The 24,937-nt window shown below is 41.8% G+C and overlaps 1 protein-coding gene across 1 annotated transcript in view; it reads right to left on the reverse strand.

Annotated features, from left to right (window-relative positions):
• Window positions 1-2,434: 2,434 nt before the first annotated feature.
• PEPD (peptidase D) overlaps window positions 2,435-24,937 on the reverse strand; it is a 141,492-nt gene continuing 118,989 nt past the window's right edge. The window contains exons 13-15 of the mRNA XM_042797725.1: window positions 22,387-22,571; window positions 11,226-11,417; window positions 2,435-3,122 (exon numbers count right to left, since the gene is read on the reverse strand). Of these exons, the coding sequence (XP_042653659.1) occupies window positions 2,973-3,122; window positions 11,226-11,417; window positions 22,387-22,571 (527 nt within the window). The 3' untranslated portion in view covers window positions 2,435-2,972. The remainder of the gene's footprint in view (window positions 3,123-11,225; window positions 11,418-22,386; window positions 22,572-24,937) is intronic.

Here is a 24,937-nt window from a genome sequence, read left to right on the forward strand (position 1 = left end):
TCTACTCTAGCCTCCACGAGCACCAGGAGGCTCTACCGCTCTAACTATACCCTGTAGCTGCAGCAGCGTAATTGGCGTGGCAGATAAATCCAGAGTGCATCCAATCCCAGGGAGCTGAAGCAATTTCAATTATATCAGTTCAGAAGTGCTTGGACCCTCCTGAGCACACAAGCTTGCTCAACATAACACTGTTTTTCTGTTATTTTGGTGCCACTCTATTCGAGTCTGTCTGCACCAAGGGGAAAAGGCATTTGGGAAAACATGATAGCTAACATTCTAAAATACCTTAACGCAGTCAAAAATAAAGTTTGCTGTAACCTGTGTTTTACCCCCATTAATACATTTAAAGTGTATTAAATAACATTTTGCCTTTTTTTTAAAGGCTTACTTCCCTACCCCCTCTGCTAATTTAGAGAAAAAGTTCTAATTCACTTTTTGCCTAAGTGGAAAAAAATTATTATAATTACAGAACAGACTTCTGGAAGGAAGGATGAAATTTATATTCACCAAGTTCATGGGCCTGATTACGAAGGAAAATAGGAGATGGTGCACCATCCCAGACCGAAATGCATCCATGTCTCAGGCAAGCAAAACAACAGAAGCTGGTTACGTGAGCAAGCACTTTCCCCGGAGAACTCTCGGTAGGGTTCGTTTGCTGGTACGTGTCGAAGCAGAACCAGTTCTGCCTCCTGCAGCACGCCAGATTGCTCGACCTGTTCTGCAGCAGCAGAGCCTGGTATTTGCCAAGATTATTCATAGGCAGGGAAAGGCCTATTAACTAGATTGGGGTTACAGCTTAGTTGAAACAATTCCAAAACTCTCTTTTTTTTTGAAAATCTGTGAAGTGTTACTTTAAAATAGTAACTGCTACTGAACCCAAGCAACAGCAGGTTTCAGAGTGCCCAAAGCAGTGAGCGATCCCATGGGTGTGTTCAGAGCATGCCACAGGAAAGCACTTGGACGTGGAAGGAACAAGACTGAGGCCACAAGCACTGTCATGCACTGAAAAAACCTCCCGAGTTTTAGGGGTAGATGAGTCTGGAGCAGTGCCAGCTTAGTTTCTGTGTTCACATATCTGCAGAGCCTCCAAAGCAAAGCCTGATGTCCTCTGCACAAGTACTACATTTCAGAGGTACAAGCCTTTTCACCACAGAAGGGAGCATTAGCACAGTCGCGCATACAAGCTGCTGATCTCACACCCTCCCCTCCTCACCCCTTTGCAGTCGAGACCTCCTGCCCTAGCCTCTTACAAACCAGTGCTGAGCAACCTTTAAAAAACATGTAAATAGGCTCATTTGTTAATAAAGTGACATTAAACATAAGGAGTGAAGTCCCCTGGATTATTTCACAATGTGTTTCTTTAGTCTCCAAGATGAAGTTTCCTATTTAGCAATGGGTCACCAAGCTGTTATGAATAAAGAGCAGGTTCTCGTCACCCAGATCAATCCAATTAGCCAAAAGAGCTCTCTGTAGAGCAACACATTTGACCACTTTTAAGGAAATTATCTCAGACCTAAATCCAGTCCCAGGTTGGGGGCACAAAGACAGCAACACAGTGGGTTTTGTCACCACCCCAGCCCCTGTTGTGTTGCATGCCCCATCTAAGACAGGCGCTTGCAGGCACTGAGAAGCTCACAGTTGGTCCCATTGCCTGCATGCCAGCTCCAGGATGTGAGCAACAGAACCGAGGTGATGAGATGATCAGGTCAGCCAATCCCTTCACAGTGGGAAAATCCTCATCTGGCAAGCAGTAAGACCCAGAAAGGCCCTGACATCTGCTGTGACTTCAGTTCCCCCTGACATGGCAGAGGGATGTTCTGAAGTGGCTTTGCAGTCACACTGTGCAATGGAGCCTGAAGACCAAACAAGAGTTTTGATGTGTTCATAAAGTGAGCAAGGTTATTTTTATGTAGTTACAGTAACTGGTGCTACTTTATGATGCAAGAAACGTATTTATTCTCCTGCAGGCTGATGAACACCTACAGTAAAGAAAGGCTTCTCTGGGTAATTTAAATCCTGCATGAATGGAAAATTATTTTATGATTATTATTAATATGTTTGTGGTGTATCCATATATAAAATTTACACTATGTCGCTCTGAACTGGCTAACACCGGACAGTTAAAAATAACTCTCATTCTGCATAGCATATGCTGCTGAATGACCCTGAGCCCTGCAGCAAAGATACTCCCTTCTTGCAATTTTTAAGAGTCGTGAATACCATAGCAATCTGTGTTTTTAAGGAACAAATAGATGGACAAATCTAATAAGCATCACAGGCTGTGTGTGAAGGATCAGTACACCCACTACCCAGAGCAGAAAAATCTGGCTAATGAAGGGTCAAAGTTTCCAGAGCACAAATTGGTAGAAAGGTCAGATAAAGAAGCAGGAATGGGAGCAAAAGAGCATAATGATCACGAAGTTGTGAGCATAAATGATGCCAAGGATTAATTTTAATAAAAATTTGATTCTGCTTACTCCATTGACACTGAAATAAGATCTGTAAGAAAAATGTAAGTGTAATTATGTCCACTGAGAACAGCTGATTTTTCATGTTTTTTGCAGTACTTGCGATGTTTAAAAAAAGTCTTGTATTGTTACAGTTGCGAACAGTATTCCGATAATCCATTTGGTTATTTTAAAGAGTCCCAATCATCAAAATTCATATTTAATTGCAAGATAGTCTGATCTGATATGTGACAGAAGTATAAGCCCCGCTGATAATGCAGCAGGGTTATTCAGGTTTACATTACTTGGTAACGTAAACTGCTGACTGCAAGCAGCAGCATTTGTGTTACCTGGACATCAAGTGCTGAAGCCTTCTACCTTAATTTTTAATGAATTAATCATTCCAGCTAATAGCCTGCCTGCTTCTCTTGCTATTAAGAATTGGATGCACTTTATTTTATATGCTGCAGCATTAAATCAGAACGATGACTGATTAGTGTGAGACAGTAAGTATCATCCTGAAGTTTACTGCTTTTGGCTGGAGAGGCAGTCAAATGACTTGGCACTGCTTTGGCCTTCTGCCATGAAAGCCTCTATTTCTTCAACAGTACGTGGGACACACGTTAGCAGCTCCATTCCACTGGCTGTCACTGCAATGTCGTCCTCGATCCGGACCTGTTACAGAGAACACGTGGTTACCGAGGTATTGCAGCTGGGGAGGAGAAGCACATTGGGCAGCGACAGCACAAAGCGCGTTTCAGTCTGGTCCTGATGCAACACCAGGCAGGGCAACATACTGGAAGCACCCAAATCGCCCAGCACCGCGGTGCTGAGCTCTGTAGGGCCCAATCCCCCTTGGGCCACCCGGCCCCTGCCAGCCTCCTGGGACCACGCGAGCCCCGTGGTGCCCCCTGGCAGAGCAGCCCCGCGGGAGGTGGTGGCTCTGCTGGTGACTCGGGTGCTGCCTCTGCTGCACCGGGTACAGCAGGGACAGGCTGAGCGAGATGCTGCATCAGTGAGCTCATGCTGCGTAATTACACGGGGCCAAAAAATGTCAAGCCCCTGTCATCACGAGCAGCAAAAGGAACATTCTCCCCTGAATTTGCCTCCAGCCTTGCTAGCACATGGCTTGCTAGGGACAGGTTCAACAGCAGTGCCTCCTGACGCCCAAAATGCTTGTTCTCGAAGTGGTCCTGCTGCTGAGCTGCAGTTAGCTGCTCTTTGCACTTAAATATCACATTCTCTTTTCTCTAAACTCAATACGTTTTCAAAAGGAGGAACTGCAACATGAAATAGCTTGTATAGCTGATATTCAAAACATTGAATTTTGAGCTGATGGAGAAAGTCCTAAGCAGGTCAGATATTCCTTTTAAAATACAATCACTGCATTTCAAATCATGCAAGGAGAAAACACATCATCTCAGTTTTCCAGCTCTTGTTCTGTTAAAATGAAAAGTATGCTTCATTTCTGTTTGACTCTAATCTCTTCTTACCAGGAAATATGTCTACACAGTCATTTCCTGTTATCTTATCAGAAAAATGTTAGTAAATTGCTAAGATGCAATAAAAGCGATTTTAGTAAGGTGTAAATCCAAGAGAACACAAACTCTGGGGACTCCCACCTTACAGTTGCTTTAATTGTTTCTGACCTCCTGACATTTTCAACTAAAAATAAAGCTGGTTAACATTTGTACTTCTGATTGCAAAATAATGCATTTGTTCAAACAAAATGAGTCATCCAGTCCTTATTAAATCGTTTAATGAGGTCTTTGCCAGATTATTTCTTTTACTTGGTATCAAGTTAAGTGTGTTATAAAGCAGAATTAAATAAACAAACTCCATTGAGTTCACACATTTGATTTGGACAGCTGTAAATTTGAAAGCCGTGAGGATCTTTACACTCAGTGTGCCTGAAAGGCTGGTGCCTTACTGCAGAAGAGGAAATCAGCAACACACTGAATTACTCTTATGCACTTGAACAGCTTTTACCAGTGTGGATTTTTTGATTCATTACTTCGAATTTGGCCAGCTGAGCAAAAAATCACCCAAGGATTCAGCAAGACAGTTGCATTGCATCTCAAGGTGAATCATGCTCTCTGCCTCACAGCAGCCCCCAGCATCTGTCCTGCTGGGTCTTGGGGCTGGGCACAGCCTACCTGGATGGACCAGCCCCTGCCAAAAACCTGCTGCTACCAGGAGAGCCCTGCAGAAGTGCCAGAATCCAGGGGACAGATCTGGTGACACAGTAGAAGCCAAAGCATCACATTGGCAAGCACACCAGTGTAAATGGAGATGGGCACAGCATTGATGTGGAAAGTAAAAATGTCAGTGCAAAAGTAAGTCCGAGAGCAGGGGGGAGGCCAGCCAAAGCTGGAGCTGACTCTGCCTAATGGAGGGAGCCTCTTCCCGAGCACTGCCAGCTTCACAAACCTTCACCTGCTTGAGCTGAAGTGTACATGCCTTCACCAATACCTCGACACTCTTTGAGAGGATAGACTGACTTGAAAGCAGAGCAGATGAAAGCCAGACTAAGAGGTGAGAGGAAGAACAAGTGGGGCAAGGTGTCTGTCAATGCTGTGCCCTATCTAGGCCACAAGAGAAAATCAGGATGGGGAAGGAGCTGGAAAATGGAGCTAGAGTGATGAAAGGAACCAGGTGAAGGAATATACAGTGAGGTGAGACAGGATTGGCAAATAATGGACAGAGAGATATGGAGCTGGCTAAGGAGTCCAGGAAGGGAGATCCTGGTGGAGATGAGATGTGAGACACTCTGAATGAGGAGAGCACAGGGGGTGCTGGAGCCCCCTAAGCCGGGGAACGGAGAGTTACCAAACAGGGGAGGATGGGGAAACCCATTTGCTCAGAGTGCCACACTCAGCAACTCATTGTATAAGAGAAACATCATTAGATCATCTAATCAATCCACAGCTGTAGATAGCTGTGGAAAGCAGGAGAGCCAGCACTGTCACACCAGCCTGCTCACCATCAGCAAGTCCAAACAGTCTTTGGGCTGTAGCTGGAGGTGCACAGACTCGGCGCTCCCCTGGGGCCTCACCCATCACTCCTAGGAAAGCTCCAGCTCTTCCTCCAGAATCTAACCATTTCTCTGCTTGGATGAATATCACCTAAAATGGGCGCTTGCTGTAACAGAGAAGGCAGACTTCTCACTCTCAATGCACACTCACATTTTTTCTTTGCCTAAAAGCAACACAAGTACAGAGGAACAGAGGTTCTCAAGGGGGAAGAAATGTTTGCATTCACTCTTTTCCTTCACACCCTCCATGCTTCACCCTGATCTTAAAGTCAGCAGCAGCAAGAAGCAGCTTTACAGGACCTGCAAAACCTTCCCTACAGGAGAACCCGGCATTTGGTCTTGTCTTCTGTCCAAATGGACAAAAGATGCTGGATCTGTCTGGCAAGGCTCACTGGCTTGGGACTGCCTTTTCCAGTGGGGGACAGTGGTTATGAAACTTGCTCTCAGAGCTGTCCCTGTTTGCAGGCTCTTTGTTCAACAGTGTTGCTTGTTTCAGGGCTACAGAGTGGTTTGGAATCAGACACAGCTTAAAGGAACAGCAAACTGAGGTGTGAGGTTCTCCGCACCAGCAGCTTTCAAGGTACTCTGCAAACACCACAGGGGAGGCTTTGCTCTTTTGGTGTGAAATGGCATGCTTCGAAAAGCACTCCTGCAAAGCTGAAGTGGCCAGGAATGCCAGGACTAGCCCTAAAATGCCTTTTTCTTATTAAGGGTAGTGGCATGATCTGTCTAGATAGACCTGATTGCACAACTGCCTAACGCCAGCAACAGGCCATCATATGGCTCGACTCAATGGACCCAACTCTGTCCCAAAGCAGGGCTGTGCAGGCATAGCAAGGACAGCACAGGAGTTAAATACCAGGGCTGCTGTCAGCTGTATATACAGCCTCGCACTTTGTCCTGACTTACTAATACAGTCATGCTCCCCAGAGCCTCCTGTGTTATCTTCCAAGGGAAGGGGGTTGTAGCACTCATTCATTTCTTTTGGATGATTATATATATATATATATATATGCATAAAAAGACTTCTGAGAATCAAGAAACGATTTTGGCCAATTAAATAGTCCAGATTTGCATGATGACAGATCCCAGATGTGATTAAAAAAGACCACTGGTGACATGTCTCCTTTTTTTCTAATCTATTGAGCATTCATTTGATTATGGCTGTGGAAAGCAGCAATACTATCACTGTAAGATCTTAAGAGTGGGAGACTCGCCTGGGAAATGATGACAGGACGTGGGCCACACATGCTACCCCACAAAGTAAATTAGCACATGTGCTTCTGTCTGGCTGAAGGATTCATGTGTCTGTTTTTATAGCTGGTATCCTACAGAGACAGATGCATGTAGCCAAGGGGACTTATTTTGACTCAGCCATCAATTCACCAATAATTTTTAAAAGAGCAAACTTAGCATGTGCAGGGTTTGACTTCTGTATTTCAGGGGGACTGGCTAGGAAATAGAGGTGTCCTTAGTCAAACCCAGGGACAGGTGGGTACGTTGCAGGGCTGGGGAAGGCACTTTCCTGTTACCATGTTTTACAAAGTGACAATGCCAAGATGTTTTCTATAGAGGCTAATAGGTTCTGTGCTACATGCTGACTCTCATCCCACCCTGCCAGTCTTCCCTCTTCTTATTCACAAGCAAGTCCTCATGGCAGGCACACTTTATTTTAAAGGTCCACATATAAACATTTTATAAAAGAGGATCAAGATTAGTAGGGTGAGGCCATGTATTTTATTAGATCAACTGATATGGCTGGAAAAAGAAGCTGCAGGCACACCCCTTCATCCAGGCTCACAGAGAAGCAATAAACTGTAAGCTAAATACAGGTTTGAAGCAACTGCTCTTACTTTAACCTAATTATGTTAATTAGACAACTTAAGAGAAAAGGGTTAAAGAAGGTTTATAAGCAACTAGTCGCTGGTTTTGGGTTGCCTACAACTATCACTTCTCTTACAAGAAGTTTAAAGAAATCTATATGTTTCATTAGGACAACTGCTTTTCTATGAAAGCTTTTTAAAAAATTGCTGTATAGCATTATTACTGCTGCATGATATGAAATGTTAAAAAGCACATGAGCATGTTTATTGCCTAATAAACTATTTCATTCTATAACACACATAGACCATAAACCCAGAAAGAGAGCTCAACGTTCTGAATATATAAAAATCAGGACAGACAAAACTGCATGGCTCCATGAACAAAAGGTACGCATAATTAAATATCCTGCTTTTTGTTTGGTTTAACATTTGTTTCTGAGTAAGGGAAGTACTATTGTTTTGAAAAAAAATGTAATATTAGCAGAGCTTCAAGGTCCTGGGCTTTGTAAATCTATTTAACTTTTAAATGAGAAAAATCTGCAAATGAAAGAAATTAATGTATTTAACATTTAACTGTCTTTCAGCATCTTCTTGAAGTTGCATAGCATTTTCACGTATTAAGTCTAGAGCTAGTTCTACAAATCCTAGGGAAAAATAAAGCCTGAACAGAGACTGAATATTTAAGGCCAAAAAAAGATTGAATGGTTTTACTGGGTCTTTGAGAAAACATCATATGAACTGCATGAATCAGTAATCAGCTTATGAAGAATGGAAATGTCAAACCCTAAAGGGCAGCATTTGGAGTCAGTATTTCCCCTTCCCTGAGGAATTGGTTGCTTTTCCTGAGCAACACGCACAACCATATACACATACCTCTACTTGCACATCTATGTTTATTTATGAGTGTGGCGTGGGCAGAGTCCAGGCAGAGCCGAGGTGCCCTGGGACGAGCACTGCGCCAGCGCCCGATGGCAGCCCTTGCCCCACAGAATTTATGACCTCGGTAAATTGGACCTTACTTTTGCAGAGGGAGAACTGAAATACATGTGACTGAGTGACTTCCCAAGACTAGCTGAGGAAACTTGTGAAGGACTGAACTCAATGGCCGTCAAGTAAAGAGTTTAGGGCTTCAGACAGGGCAGCCCGTGCTCTCAGAAGCAGAACCCCTAGCAAAACTTATTGTCCCCCTCCAGAGGGATCTATATTTAACCCAGAACAGCTCATGTTTGGTAAAAGCCCAAATGACGAGGTCCCTGAGCAACACTGAGTGGGTGAAGGGAAACCTCCTGTTGTCTCTCAGGCTTTCCTGCTCTTGCAGATTTTACAATCTCCTTATGGCTAATACCAGGCAGCATAAATTACAATAACTGGCTACCATCTTGCCCTTTTTGGCACAGGAAAAGAGCTTTCCTTCTCAGTGCAGAGACTTGTCACAGTCAAGAAAATTATCCAAAGTGCAAAAAAAGACATGAATTCAAGGTGAATTCATTAAAATCCACAAGCTTCCCTGTGTGGACAGTCTTACTCGGAATTACAGTGGCGTTACTTCAGTTAATGTAAGTTAATTTTTGAAGTGAATTAAGCTAAACCAAATTATGAACATTTTAATTAGTGCTGAGCTCTGCAGATGAAAATGGACTACTTATTTCCTTTTGTAGATTTTTTTTTTTTTTTTAAACTTAGAGGAAGATTGGACTGGCTGTAGTGAGCTCTTTAGCTAGAACTGACACCAATACTAACCCCTCTACTATTAATGTTTGTCAGTAAGAACACTGGACTTCACAAGATCTTTTTTAATCATGTAGAAAGAAAGTTTTCTGACATACTTTTGAGAGAAATACTCACTCATTCTGGATAAACTAGAATGAACCAGCATGTAGATAACTAAGCACTCTACAGAGCACAAACTGCACCTTCTATTTATGCAGAATCAAGTCAGAATTGTAAAGATGGAAAAATTAATTTTGATTGCATTATAATTCAGCTTTTGTGTAGATTTCAGAAATATTCAGATGTACTTCAGCCTCAGATTTTATTTTCATTCTTCTTCTGGACAAAATCAAGTGACAACATCTGGCTCAGAGTATGTGCGTAGTATTATTTTTTTTTTTCTCTAAGTAAAATGTATTGTTCACAGGGGGATCGGAGATTTAGATTTTTGCTCAATCGTTTTTGGGCAGCTCCCCCTTTTAGCAAAGTTTGCTGGCTAGCTCTCCTTACAAGTCATCATTACAGGAAGCTAAGCAAAAAACAGGGGAGAAAGTTAGACTTTGCTTGAAATCTCTGGAACAAAAGTGCCTGATCCAGCAACTTATTACCAAGGTAGAGATCCTGTGCTGTCACTCCTATTCCACACAAACACAGACATCAGGTGAGCCACATGCATGCCCCAAGCTGCAGAACTGGAGTGGGCATTCACAAGTCATTGAAAAATGTGGGCTTTGATGAGTGTTTCCAGAGAAAGCTCACCAGGAAACAACTCAACTGCTGAAAAACTCCCACAGAGTGTTTACAAGGAAAGTGAAGATAGTTAAACCTGTTTTCATTATGGTGTCAAGCTACACAAGTGCATTACAGCGTTCCTTTAAAATATGCTTCAACAACGCAGTGCCGTATACATCGTGCTCACAGTTGGAAAATGCAGTTAGCTACCTTTCATTTACCACTACTTCAGTTGGCTGGTGGCTGGCAAGTCTTGATAAAGAAACACCACAGAGACAGGTAACATCCCAAACCTCAGCAGTGGATTAAATACCAGCGAGGGTAAAGTCCTGTGTCTCTCAGTAAGGCTGCACACACATCGTATGGGGAGCACTCACGGGTGGCCCCCAGGAGCCCAGCTGGTTCAATCGACTGGTGATGGCGCACACAACTTTTCTGTTGGGGTTGGTGGTTCAAAGCCAGCTCAGACCAAAAGCATTACAGTAATTACCCTCTCATGGCTGGCATAGTGATAAATTAGTCGATGGCAGCAGCAGACAATTCCTAATGAGTGACTTTTCATACCAGAAAATCACCGCTGTTGCCAATGATTGTTAGCTTTGTTGAGACTTAGCAGAAAAGCTATGAGGAGGATGGGGCATTGCAGCTGCCTGCTCTATCTTCTCTGTGCATGAATACGGAAGCTCCGAGAACAATGCGGCACCCTTCAAATGCTCGCCCTGCTAAAATGAAAACCCACTGGAAGCCACTGCAACTGCTAAACACTCTGCAAGGGCGGTGGCTTTGAATGGGAAATATGCCCTGGAGAGCCTGGAGAAACAAGGCCCCTCTACTCGCACAGCAGCTGCCTGCATGGGAATGATCACCCAGATCACGGCTACCTCCCGAGCCAGCCAGCACTGCTGCCTGAGCCTGCGACGTGATACCTCGAGCTCAGGTGCTCACGAAGACCATTGGCCATTCCCTTGAAAAACCGGGGAGGCTTTAGATTCATAAATTTTGTGCTGTTCTGGCATTAGTCCAGAAGGGGGGATTATTGATGTTTTTCTCTACTGCCTCCTTGCCTTAAACAGTGTCAGGCTCTTCTGCCCTTGGAGGGAGCACCGGACTGTGCTGCTGTCAAGGAAGCTAACTCTAGAATATGGATCTCAGTCACGTATTTCATAACATCCATATTTCACACATTAGACAGAACACCTACCTGGTACAGTGTTGTACTACTGTACAGTGCTGACAGAAGGTATTTCGATCAATGGAAAAATACGGGTCCATTGTTAATCAGATATCACAAGTATAAAACTGCATTTAAAAATAAAGAAACCCCTCCGGTTTGTCTGCAGTGTCAAATGGCCCAAGGCACTGCTTCAGGAACAGCCCTATGTACAATACAACTTCCAAAAGACTTCTTCTCAAGTACATACTAAAGGCAAACAAACAGAAAACCAACTTCAGAAAACCATCTGGTTAAGAATTACTCACCCCACCAAATCCTCTAAAGCGCTGCAGGACATTGTTGTTGATGAAACAGGACTGTGCAGGATCACGGAGGGCTTGGTCCAGGAGGTGGTCGATGAAGTAGATGCCCGGCTCGATGGTCAGCACCATGCCCTGCTCCAGGCTGCGGGCAGTGCGCAGGCTCCTGAGCCCCGGCAGGTCAATGCGCTCCACTCCCTGTAGAAGAAACATTGGCTCTGACAGACAGAAAGGCAATCTGTGGTGACCTTTTATCAAGACCCTCCTAGGCTGACTGCTCCTTAAGAGATCCAAAATACAAAAGATAATCAGGAAGTAGAGGACTGAAACCATCCTGTGCAGTTACCTCTCTCTCGTCAGTCCCTCATTTAGCATTCGCATACAGCGATGACCAGCTTTCCCAAACTGTTTTCTGCACCACTGAAATCCTGGCTCTGGATATGCTTGGTACTGTCACTCTCTACCTTGGGAGAAGTACTACACTATGGATAAATAATAAGTACTTGCACTATTTCTTTATATACCCTCCCTTGTAAAGCACAGTATTTTAAGCGACGTGCAAATCTTGAAATGCCCCCTCCACGTCATGGCTGAAATAGCTGAACTATGCAGCACAGAACAATTTCTCCAAGGATATGCAAATACTTATTCTCACTGAATGTTATTAAAATTACACATTTATGATCTTGATTCAGGAGCAATGAGTCTACACATGACCTCATAAAAGCAGCCCATTTAAAACTAAACTTTTGTCAGATTCAGACTTTCAGGCAGCATGGTGCTGACTGATATTATTAAAAACTAAGTCAAAACAAGTCCTGACTAGCAAAATGTTCTCTTCTTCCCAAAAGCTGGTAAAGTAAAATGATATATGAGGACGTGCTTAGTCAAGGAATTAGAAACACTGCAAAGACTAGTTCAGGATATTAATTTTCCTCCCCCAAATGTGCCAGGTATTGCAACATCAGAATAAATATATCTCAATCCAATTAGCTTTTTGAAAATTCTTTGCAACTGTAGCAAAATTTCAGCAACAAAATATTGTGATGACCAGCAAACAGCTCACAGGCCCACTAGCTTGCAAACACGCACATACACCGTGCCCAGGATCACTCTCCCGCTTCAGCCAGTAAGTCAGAGGCCAACAGGTCTGCAAGACCAAGGCGTTATATAGCCACTCTCCACGCAGCATTCCCAAATCTTGATTCTGGCCAAAGTCATGGTAATTTTCCTTGCCAGCAGAAGGTGAGACTCCTGTCGGGATCACCAGCAGCGTGACTGGTCTGAGGAGGAGGAGCCACCCCCTTCCTCCCGGACGAAGCGTGCTGCCCAGCGTGACCCTTGGTGTGGGGCCGCAGGGCAGCACGTCCGGGCACGGCGGCGCCCGCGCTCTGCCAGACCGCTGCGGAGGGTGGCAGGAGCATACCCTGCACATTAGCCACATTTTTGTCTCACTGAATCATTTGCTCTGCAATCTGTGTACTGTGTACAGTACCACAGTACTGTTCGCTCCTGAGCTCCACTTTCAGTTCAGAGAAAGCCTATTTCACAGAAATCCTGCTTGCAACAGCCACTCAGCAGTGTTTGCTTTATTCTCACTGGTCACCCAAGCAATACTGGGGTTGTTTTTTTCCCTTTGCAGAGCTTCTGTCCCAGTGCACAGCATCTTACTTACAGCAGCCAAGATTTTCAGAGCTCACCAGCCTGGACATCCACAGGTAGGTATGCCCGTTTTTCAGAGATGTGGAGAAGTTGCTTGCCCTCACGAGCCAGCAAGTGTATCCTGACCATTTTCACTGTGTATCCAACACATTTTATTTCATGTTTGATCTGAATTTTGCACAGCAAATTCAAATTTTATATCACAGTAAAATAAGAAAGCCTGATTTTGTTTTACCGAGGCTAGGAAACAAGCATACCCTGATACTAAGTAAGGCACTTCACATTTATATTCTTATCAAAACCCAAAGAAAATCAATATAATTCTAAACTTGAAACAATAACTGCACTGAAATGGAGCCATTTTTCTTTCTGCTGCTGCCCCATGGGGTTTGGCATCTCACACATTCATTGTAATGCGTAAAGGAAATGAGGGCATCCAATCTTGTGGATTAATCTCTCCATGAGCTGTAAACAATTAGATTAGTGTCTGGACCTTTTGGTGTCTTGCCAACTATCTATCGGCTGCTTTACAACAAACAACCCATATTTGTTTTTTAAGTACACTTCTCTTCAATTCTACTTGTAAATGCCTTTTCTGAGGCAGTCAATCCAAGACAGATGCTAGAAAGATGAATGCACAGTGAGGAAAACAATGGCAAACATCCTCTGAAGGCAGTCCTGGCACAGCGTCTGCATTTTTTTGCCTTTTCTTAAAACAAATGAGGTTTACCACCAGGTGTGATGATCAAGCCTCGATGCCCACTTCAGATACCTCTGCACAGCCATTAAAGCAGTAAGTAGACATTTTGTGTTGACTGCTTGTAGTGTGATTCTGTTTTTAATACTTCCTCTGAGAAGCTAACAACATGATTAGAACCCAGGAGCAAGACCCCAGGATTCACGTTTGGAAACTTCCTTCACAGCGCAGGCTCCCCAGGCTGTCAACAATGCAGGGCGGGCCCCCACAGCACCTGAATACTCCCGCTCCCCCAAAAGTAAAATTTTAACTTCTGTAGAAGGAATTCACAAACTCTTTTTTCAATCTCAACTCTAGGTTGTGTAAGCTCTTGGTTTCATCTCCAGATCTTCTGATTTTGAAGGCACTGAAGTCCCTGTGTAAATGGCAGCGGCTACACCTCTACCATGAAAGCGTCTCTAACGGGCCTTCAGAGAAAGGGTAACACTGCTCAGCTTTTCCAAGACAGCAAGCAGGACACCAGTGGGTGGACTTATGGTGAGGAAGCCCTACACTCTCTTTTAATGAAGGCTAGAGGTGAGTGTAAATGGATGGAGAGAGAGACAGGTAGGTTCTGGCTATCGCGTGTACATGGCTACACATCCCCTGAGTGGAGGACAGCTCCAGTCCAACTGGCTGCAAGGCCGAAGGACAATGAGAGCTGGGAGAGGGAACGAGTGGGGTGGGGGAAGGTGGCCAAAATTTCTTCTTTGAGAACAGCACTCTGTTAAAATGTACATCGAACGATGGCTTCAGCACCCCAAAAGACATCTGATCTCTGGGCACTCGTGACCATCTTGGAAGCCATCACAGTTATCAGGCCCAGCAGCAGACTGCTTCCTCTGTTTATGAAAACTAGAACAAACTGAGGATTTTATTAATGACTGAAACACCACCACCCTGCAAACAGAAGGTGACAGGTCTGAAACAAGGACATCGCCATTTTCCACCAAGTCAAACCCTGTTGGGAGCAAAGCCTTGCACTGTCATCCATCAGTATGAATCTTCTGACATTAATGGATTTTCTTCTTTGTAAGGAGGAAGCTTCCCTGTATTTTGCAGCTAAACAACTAACGCCTTGTTTTCAACAATAACCATGATGTTGTTTTGTAGTTAGATGAAATGAAGAGTAAAAAATGTGAATGCTGGCACAGCAGCTGTGTGGGTATCTGTTTCTATTACTAGTATATCCTGGAGGCCTGGCCATGGAGCAGGACCGTCATACTCTGTGCTGTACAACTGTAAAGCAGAAGCTGGTAATTTGCCTCAGAAAAGTGTAGACAATAATCTAGAAAATATTAACACCTAGGCATCGAAAAGGAGACTGCCAGTGAATGTCTGGGAAAATTACTTTTCAAAGAACTGTTTATTTTCCTGTATATTGCAACAACAGACTATATCTGAAATTGTTTTCTGAGACTGATCTTATTTGGAGGTTCTGCTCACATTTTAAAATTGAGACACTCCCCCCACAGTAAGCACAGATGTATGACACTGTCATTTGCGACTGTACTCCTGCCAAGAACATCAGATTCCAATTAATGGTTCATGTAAGGTAACAAAAAACAGCATGTCTAGGCAATAAGGACTGTCAAGGGAACAAGAGAATTATTATGTAAACTGATTTCATTACTATGTAAGCAAAATAAAAGTTCAAATTAAGTTAAATGTGCAGTAATATAAAATATAGATCTATTTTTGGATTAAGCAGGGAATTAGGAAGTATGCAAATATGCCTATCCCCCAGAAAAGTAGCTGTGGAAGACTAGAAGCTGCAATATTCCCAGAATACCTCAGTATAAGGATGAATTACTGCCTGCTTCTAAGCAACTCAATGGTTAATGATGGTATACGTTGCTTTTTCCATGGAAGAACTGCAGTGTGTATCATGCTGGATCTTGCCCCACAGACACTGGCTACCAGGCAAAGCGATCAGAAGCAGGTCTTTAGTTCGTCCTTGGATCAGGACAGAAGAAAACCACAGGTAATGTCTCTGCTGGCTGGTCATTGCCCACAGGGCCATTACACCAGCTAGGGATGCACAAGCACAGAGATGCAAGGACACCCTCCCTCCTGAAACCAGGGGCTGCAAAGCTTAGCTGGCATCACCTTGAAGTTTCCTTGAGCCAGCGACAGCAGCAAAACAGGGCCACAGCAGAGATCATCAAAGCTACTCATAACTGCAAACACTGAACCACAGTAAAAGACTAATGTAGTGACACAAACTAGTCTTTGGTACTTTTTTCCAGTTAGATCATCACAGAACTTTTTTGAGCCTCACAAATGGACTGTCCCAGCTGGACCACATCCAGTACAGTGAAGTCCTAACCATTTTACAAAGCTAAGTTCAACTGAGTATTTAAATTAGTCAGAATACTAACATTATATTTAGATTATATGAAATCAACACTGAAGTAAAATTTCAGCTCTTTCACTCTTCACTATTTTCCCACCGTGTATACCCAACATCTAATTAGCTCATTTACTGTGAAAAGAATGGAGCCCTATGCAGCTAATAAAATAAAATGTCTCGAATTCCATTTTACTTGTCTCCTGGTCCCTTCTCTCTAAGCCCTTGTTTCTCTTGCTGAGTGCTACTAATGAAGATTAGTTTATTCAATCTATCCCACTTTTTCCCATCAGCTTGAGCTGCCTATAGTCACCTGAAGGAACTTGCCTTTGAAATCAGCAGCAGGTTACAGGATAACATGCCCCAAGCATCACATACCACTTGTGGCATTTGCAAGTCAAAGCTTCCACTTCTGCAGGAGAATCTAATTACTAGCTGGAGCTTTTGGGACACAGCTCAAAGTTAATACTGGGGGAATGGAGGGCACATGATGTTTAACTGGCTATTTTTATTTCAAACATTTTTGTCTTTTCCTAGGTATTAACTGTGGTATCAGGTTTAAGCTGACAAATAACTTTTCTGTTATTGCAAGGAATGAATAAGAATTGCCTGCCACTTATTTGAGGTACTGCTGCCTGCCCTGAGTCAGATGAAACTGAATTTCAATCCATCGCTGCAGTGTGATTCTGAGCATAGCCTCCCACGTTATTTTTGCTTCTTGATCCTCAGGTGTTACCAAGCTCCATTGTTATCATAATGGAAATAATAAAACATGCAGGCTATATTTTTTCTTAATACCTAACCACGAGGGAAAAAAAAAATAGCATGGAGCAAAAATCACTAGGTTGACAATTACAATGTAAACCTGGAAGATAAGGACAGTATTTAAATAGAGAATTTGTAAGACATGGGATAAAGAATTGCAAAAGCTACCAGAAACACTTTTAAAATGAAATCAATGACAACTGCTGTTTAAAATCTAATGGACAGGTTTTCTTGTGACACACAGAAAGCATACAGAAGTGATGGCCTTAAATCAAAGGGCTTTTTCTTTTGTGATCTTTTGATATTAATATTAGTGGAAATTTCATAGCAAAACCTCTAAAGTGTACCTGTGATACTTTTTATACCTTACTTTCACATATAATTGAAAGCAGAGCCATATTATTTTGTTTTTTCTCTCCTCCTGAGCCTAGAATGAATTGTTCAAAAACACACAAGCTCTGCTAGTCTCTGCTAAAATTTCAGAAAGATCTGGACAATAAATATTCAGATAAAAACCCTCTTAGCACACAAAGTCTTTTGCAACAAACTCAGCAAGTAAAATAATCATAAGCAAGTACCTCCTTCAAAAAATTAACCAGAACTAATGAAAGCCAAAACAAGCAACAAAAAGGAGGGGAGGCGGGAAACCCTGTGGGGTATGACAGGGAACGGTCTGCACCATGGCACTGCACTGACACAGCACCTGGAGCCATCCCTCCTCTTTTGCCTCTGCTCAGGTCCCGTAAACATCCAAACTCCAGTATCTGTCCTCACAGGGAAAAGCTGATGGGAACCAATCACAATTTTTCTGAGCACACGTAAGATGCTGCAGCAGGGTAAGATCTATTAACCTAACTCTGAGAGGGGTTTAAAATCCCACAGGAGAAGCTTACACTGAAGGAAACTCTCCTGGTTGGTGTTCGACTCAACAGGTAAGAATGAGCACTATGGATTTCAGTGCTGCTCTGCATGGAAATGCTGTAGAATTGAAAGTCTTCACCAATTTGTTTCTTGCCTGCACTCTGCCTGCTCAATGGCCCACACAACCTTATATTTCTGCTATACAGGAATTCAAATAATCAAAAAGAAAGTGACTCAAAGGGACCCCATGAAGTAGAAACTGCAGTTTTTTTCTCTTAATCTTTTCTCAACGTGTACAATCGCTTACAAGAACAAAATCTAGAGCTAAAACTGGTGAAAGGCCCCTTTACTATTTGCTCATAGCACCTACCATACAGGTTGTTTCATGTTTGCAGTTCCTGGCTATGCACAGCTAGGGCAAGGCTTTGCAAGGTTATGACCAAGTGAAGCAATTTGCATCACTGGGGCTCTACATACCAGCTTTAGGCTCCTTGGTAAATTCACCTCATTCTCTGTTTCTTAAAGGAAAAAGCATTAATGCATCATTTGCAATGCTAACCACAAAAAAATGAAATCTTCTGCTTCAGCATAAAGTAGGATACATAAGGAAAATAATTTTTGCCAGAACAAGAAAGGGAACAAGATTATTCCTGTATTCTCTAGTAGGTTTGGTGACCTAAATCCCCAGACAGTCATCTGGGAGCAAGATTTCTGTTAGAGCCAGACACAGCTTGTACACCTCTCTGAGCAGCAGAGATGTTCCCCAAGTGTGCACAGTAATGGAAGGACATGGATAACTCCAGGATCAAAACAAACCTCTAACCTTAATTTGCTGATGCGGAATAGTGATGAAAGGATCAGCTTTTCATGAGAATAGAGAACTGAATTAAAACTTTAAACTAAGGCAAATCTTGTAATTTTAAAAGACAAAACAAAATGAAACTCTTAATTCACAAGATGTTAAAATCACACTAGTTATTAACCTAACTTAAATTAACTGGCTTATTATTATAGAAAGTCATCAAATGTGCTTAGCATTCTTTAGAGCCTTACAGTCAATTAATATAACATGAAATTGAATCAACTCAAGCATCTAGAGACGCAGAACCTAGATTTAAAGCCCCATCTACCTCAGGGTCTGAAAATTTGGGATCACCTACCACATTTTCCCCACTGCAACAGGCACAAACCCTCATTTATATCCCATATCGAATTTACCCAGAAACAAATGAAAGAGTGTGGGAAAACCATCTCCATGATTAAATTTTACAGCTGAAGCTAAGCCCAGTGGAGTTTTCACCCTTTGAAGCTAGCTCTGCCTGACTAAGGGCCAGATTTTCTGAAGTGATTAGTACCACTGGGGCTGAATTTTCAGAACTGCTCAAGTTGTAGTTAGACCCTTAAAAGAAGCAGACAGATTTTCAAAGAAGTGTTCGATGCTTGGTTTCCCCACGAGGAATACCATGGTACACTGCAGGAGACCTGATTCCCAAAGGAGCTCTTGACTGCTGAGTACTTCTGAAAATCAGGATATATATTTACGTGCTTCAATGGGAAACACTGCTGGTTACGGTCTTTTAAAAATCTTGCCCTAAACACAGTTGTTAAGCTGCATTTATTGCTGGCCAAAACCAATTATTCTTTATCATGGCAAAAGAAAGGAACGAAAATTTTATATTTTTCTAATATCCCAGAGTATCCTTTTCAGAAAATGTGCAAATTTTTTACAGTGTTTGTCAAAGAGGAAGAAAGTGCTTGTTCAATGCTGCATGTGAAAGCAGCTTACTGGAAAAGATGAAAACTTATTATTGCCAATTTTGAAAAAAGAAATCTTTGGCTACTAATGAATAACTAATCTAAGCTAACAATGTCTGGAAATAGTTTTTTTGGAACACACAAGACTTTGTGACGGATAAAAATTAGGAAATTAAAGCTTATTGTATTATTCCAAATGTAACTGTTTACACTTGAGGAAAAATAATGGAATAATATCCACTTGGAAAGTTTTTATTTTTAAAAAATCCTTTGTAATACTCCCAGAAATTCCCTTGGCCAAAAGCAAGTAACTTGCTTCTTAACCAGATAGAAAAAAGCATGATACTACAGGCATGGGCTCAGTGTACAATAAACACACAAATGGCTTTATGAAATTCCTTGTGAAAACCTTCCTAGCCGTTAAACATTTAAAATGCACCAAAAATCTCTCCATAGCATACTAGATGTCTTCAAAATGTGTTTTCTCGTGAAACAACGAGGCACAGATGAAAAAAAACCTTCTCCCATTTAATACAGACATGTATCGCACTCACATGAGAGATGCCCAGTTGCTCGTGTTTAGGTTTACCTGGGGAAAGCCACGTCTCCCTGAAGCTTTCCAGTGCCTGCCCGGATGCCCACAGCCCTACGGCCCTCTCCTGCTGCGGGCAGGGACCGTGCCTCCCATGACAGCTTCAAGCCCGGAGAAACCTAATGAACTTCACCCTGTTGACAGACTTTGATGTGGGCTTTCCACCATCAGGTGCTTCAATGCTCAGGTACCTCACCTTAGTCAAACGGCACAATATAAAGAGCCTCATGCTTTGGGTCGGAGAGAAGTGATGGGTCTAACTGAGGTGGAATTCATGCTGCAGAAGGAGTTTAAAGGGGCTGCTCTTCTGCAGAACCCCGAATTAATTATTTTTCAAATTAAGCTGATGCCACACACCCATCTATATGCACATTTATATGCAAATACAGGACTTCAGCTATTTGTTTGTGAGCTCACATACGTGCTTCCCCCACATCCAGCAAATTTGTTATTTAGGATTGGATTTTGAAAGTAAATTAGCCATGCAAACATTCTTAATATAAGAATGCAGCTGCAGGTCTACACAAACAAATAATTTTAATATTTGCAAGTATTAAATTCTCTATCTGCACAGAGCTCTGGTATTTTTACATGTTAAGGATGAAAGTGGAGACCCTAACTGATTTGACAATACAATCCCTATATACATTTTTATCCATAACAGGTTGCTTTTTCAAAACTGTGGATAGATCAGGCTGCTTTCAGAAAAATGACCCTTAAATTATATAATATACTGGGTAATTAACAGTTACAAATTTGGTCATATGTAAATAAAAATTAGTTTAGAAATCTGATTCTGTAGCTCCTATCCACACTAATGAAACCTGCTGAGAGATATAGGGTTGGTTGCTCTGTACTCCCCCAAAATCAGTTCCAGAAATCTCCCTTGAAATTAAGGTACTTGCCCTAAGCTTCAAAGCATACAGTTTCTAAGTAAAAATCAAGCATGGTACTTTTAATTCTCACAATTCTCACTGTTCCTAAAATTTTGTTATCTCTTTACCCTACCAAGTCTTAAACATGTGCTCCAGTTTATGCAAGTCCACCAAATTCAGAAAGATTATTCACAACACAAGCAAAAACAATCTAAGCAAAGGCATGCAACATTGGGGTCCTGCATTTTTAAGACCAGGATCTCTCCAAGTAATCACATCCCTTGTGCTTTGCTGAATGCCTGTATTTGTACACAGAGAGAATGCACTTGGAAGAGAGAGAGGGGCAAACATCCATCCTTTCTGTATTAGCTAGTGAAGAAACCTTAAAATTGGAATAGGGTTGTTTTTGATTTTTGTTTCATTTTTATTACATATACGTTTATTAGCTGATGCCAATACACTGTCATCACAGTATTGTGTCTCAACAATAATTACATTGTGAACATAATGAGCACCCTCAAATATTATATAGTTTCTTCCCTGCCTGCTCACCCAACATAAACAAGCTCCAAAATATGCTTAAATCTTACCTAAAAAGTTCCGAGTTTCTTTTTCAGGTTCTTGTCAAAGAACATCATACATAACAGAGAAGGCAAATGATCCATTTTCATACTGTATTATTGAAAACCCTTAAACAGTTGGCATCAAATAGCCAACACCTAACCCACAGAAAATCCTTCTGAAATCTTTCTGAAGCTGCTGTAAACTTTCTTTCTTTATTCAAAACTTAAGTTCAATTTCCGTTAGAGGGTGTTTTAATTTTTTTCAGTATTATTGCAAACATCTTCCCATTCATTGGTTATAGAATTTTACCCATTCTGCTTTCAGACCACAGTCATGAACCATCATGTTAATTCAAGGAAGAAGGTAATCATTCTGTGTTTTCTGAAGAAACTTGGAATACAAGAGGTTATGCTTTCATATTTGCAGAGACTGGAAGACCCAATGGATTTTCTTTCTTTTATTCTCATTCCAGGACAACACTTCTACATTGATCTCCAGTGTCAACATGGGCACCAAAGTTCAAGACAGGAATATGAGCCAACTTGTTTCCATATGACACAGCCATTGGGAATTACTAGCCCAGGTGAAGCAGTGGACTCCCACAGCTGTCTCACATCTGGAATGGAGCAAGTGAGTCTTCCACTACAGGTCTCAGGTAGACAGAGATGCTCTCTGCCACAGCATAGGGTATGCTTGAGCGATATATGTTGCAGCAGTGACTCATGGAGAAATAACACAACGCATGCAGAAATTGAACAGATTTAAGCATGTCCCAAGGGTGACATCAGTTGACTTCTCCCCATAAGCAATTTCTGTTTTAATGAATTAATAGATTCCCTTAAAGTAAACTCCATAAAATATCACATCCAGAAAAAGACACACTTAAATGCACATCTGTTCCACCTCTGAGAAGATGTGACTGGCTACTCATGCATAAACTATGAGAAATGCTGATCGAATTGAGAGGGGTTAATCTGCAAGGCAGTTGAGGATGGACTAACACTAACCTCTGGGTAGCCTCCAACGTCATGCACATCGATTCCAAGTAGATGTCCAAGTCCGTGTGGCATAAATATTGCACCCAGATGAACCTTCACCATGTCATCCACATTGCCTTTCAGAATGCCAATTTTAGTCAACTCCTCCAGATGGACTCTGTCAGCCAGACGGTGCATATCAGGCCAGGAGACCCCTTAGAGAACAGAAACAAGCAGCTGAGTTAACTATTGCTAAAAGCTTTTAAAGACGACGTTCAAAAAGCAGATGTAACATACATGCCCTTTGTTTATATAAAAAACAAAGGTGAAAAGAGCAACTACATTGGCACAAAAATACTTTAAAGAAGACAAAATTACCTTAATATATACATGTGAAGCACAGAAAACTACAAACAAAAGAAACAACAGCATCTTATAATCCAGATCCTTGTGAAAAAATGTTAAGGCACTGTAAGAACGTCTATGCAAAGGCAAATCTATCAGTGAGTTTTCTAAAAGAATGTCAACTGTAAAAGGCAGTTACTTAAAATGGAGAGCACAAAATATTACTATCCCATTACTTTCAGTAATGATCATACCCATTTAAAACATGTGAGATGGACAGTACTTTTCTACGTATGTAGAAGATTTAAAGCCCACATCTTTCTGGCAAAGACGCTCTCCAGAAATTAATGATTCCCTTGTGTTAATGGGCTGTGTAAAACACAAGTCCTCTAATACACGTACTAAAACAGCATTACAAAATACCATTGGTTGACTAGAGACAGAGTGCCAGGATACATTAGATTTCTATTATTTTGGTATAGGATACAATTTTGTTTGACAAACTGCTGGGGGGAGGAGGGAGGAAGAAAGCAGCTCTTTTGTTAGTAACACAGTACTGTCTTAATTAGTTCACCATGGCTTTGAGTCATCATCAACAGAGTGGTTGCAGAGTCAAGACAACTAGGGCTAAGGTACAGTAAAAGAATATTTTCCTTGTTCAATTTTGGCATGACTAAACAAATAAAAAATGAGCAATTTTTAAGGCCAAAATCCCACCAAGTTCCATTTGCTTTAATCCAGTTAAACATGAAGCTCTAGGGTCCTGTGAACATGAATGTCCTATCATAATTACATTAGCACTTTTTGCTGAAAGTACTGAGGCTTCAAAGGCTGAAATAAAATCATCCTATGGGAGTGCTTAAATAAAATTAATTTGCCTTATATGTCTCTGATATAAAGGTCAGAAATAAACTGAAGAGCAAGTGGCTGCTCTGTCTTGCATGCTGTCCACACAGAAACACATGCACCTTTATGCTCCCATTAACACTGACTGGGAATCAGCTGTGTAAGTTAGTGAACAGGCAGACTCCTTTTCCCTACCAGATTACTCAGAGATCAAACTTTTTAGCCTGTTGAATGCATGTAGTTGAAGCAGCACCTTCGTTGCCCAAGCAAGACCACAAGACAGAGGTGTGCAGCACAATACGCTGGACAAACTCTCTGTTGTTGTTTCCTCACAAAAAGTAACAGTTCCCACCTACAAAATGTATGCAGTCTTCCTGTTCAAAATGTGCTATTTTTGTGTTTTCCCTCCTTTAAAAAGGAATTTAGATTTTTCTTCCAGTAAGAATTAATACAACTATAACTAGTAGTTCTCTAGATTCATCTGTGTTTCACAGCTATCTCACATTTGGCTCCAATCTACTGCATGATAAATTGAAATAGTTACAAACTATTGCACTGACATTACAGATATCAAACTGGAAGTATTACTGAATCACAATTGCTTTCCTGTTTTTTTGTTTTTTTTTTTTTTGTAGTAGTGGGAATACAGAATTTCTGTGTGTAACTCCCAGTTCAGCTTCTGCACTTTGCAGTCAACTCTAACTGCTCTGAAAATCTTTAATATTCTTTCTGGGGACACTAGATATTCTTTCGAGATCTCTACCATGATTTCTTAGCTGAGTATTACTATAAGTCTTCTATTTTCATCCCTGTGACTGCAAAGCCATATGTAACATCTGACCCTGGTCAACTATTTGAAGCCTCACCTTCTCTTGATATAAGCAAAGGTCAGAACTCCATTACTGTAAGACAGAACACAACCATATCCCGGATGCTCTGAATCAACTGAAGATGAGGTGCCTGAAAGAACTGAAGATGAGGTGTCTGTTGTTTGCAGCACAGCTTCCCTCTACAGCTGTGCTGGCACTATTTGTTTCAATCCAAACCCACAGTCTCCACTTAAAGAGATACAGCGACCTTTATCAAACTAAGGAAGAGATACAAAGATTAAACCGATCAGAAATAAAACCACCCAAAACACATATCCATTTGTCTGCACAAGTTTAACAGAGCAAATGAATGACTCTACTGCCCTAACAGAAAAGATTGCTGTGGTTGTAAATCCTGAGTACTTCTGGGCACTGAGCAAATCCATTAGAGCCCCTTCTTCCCTTGCCTCTACTTTTAAATTTTTCCCTCATTGAGAAAAAGCATGACTATTTCCCCTCTCTGCCTGCCCAGGGCTCTGCATTCTCCATCTGTTTTGGTTTTTATTCATCTTATCTGTTTC

Source organism: Tyto alba, unplaced genomic scaffold (assembly GCF_018691265.1).
Source record: "Tyto alba isolate M040663 unplaced genomic scaffold, T.alba_DEE_v4.0 Super-Scaffold_26, whole genome shotgun sequence".
NCBI classification, from domain to species: domain Eukaryota; kingdom Metazoa; phylum Chordata; class Aves; order Strigiformes; family Tytonidae; genus Tyto; species Tyto alba.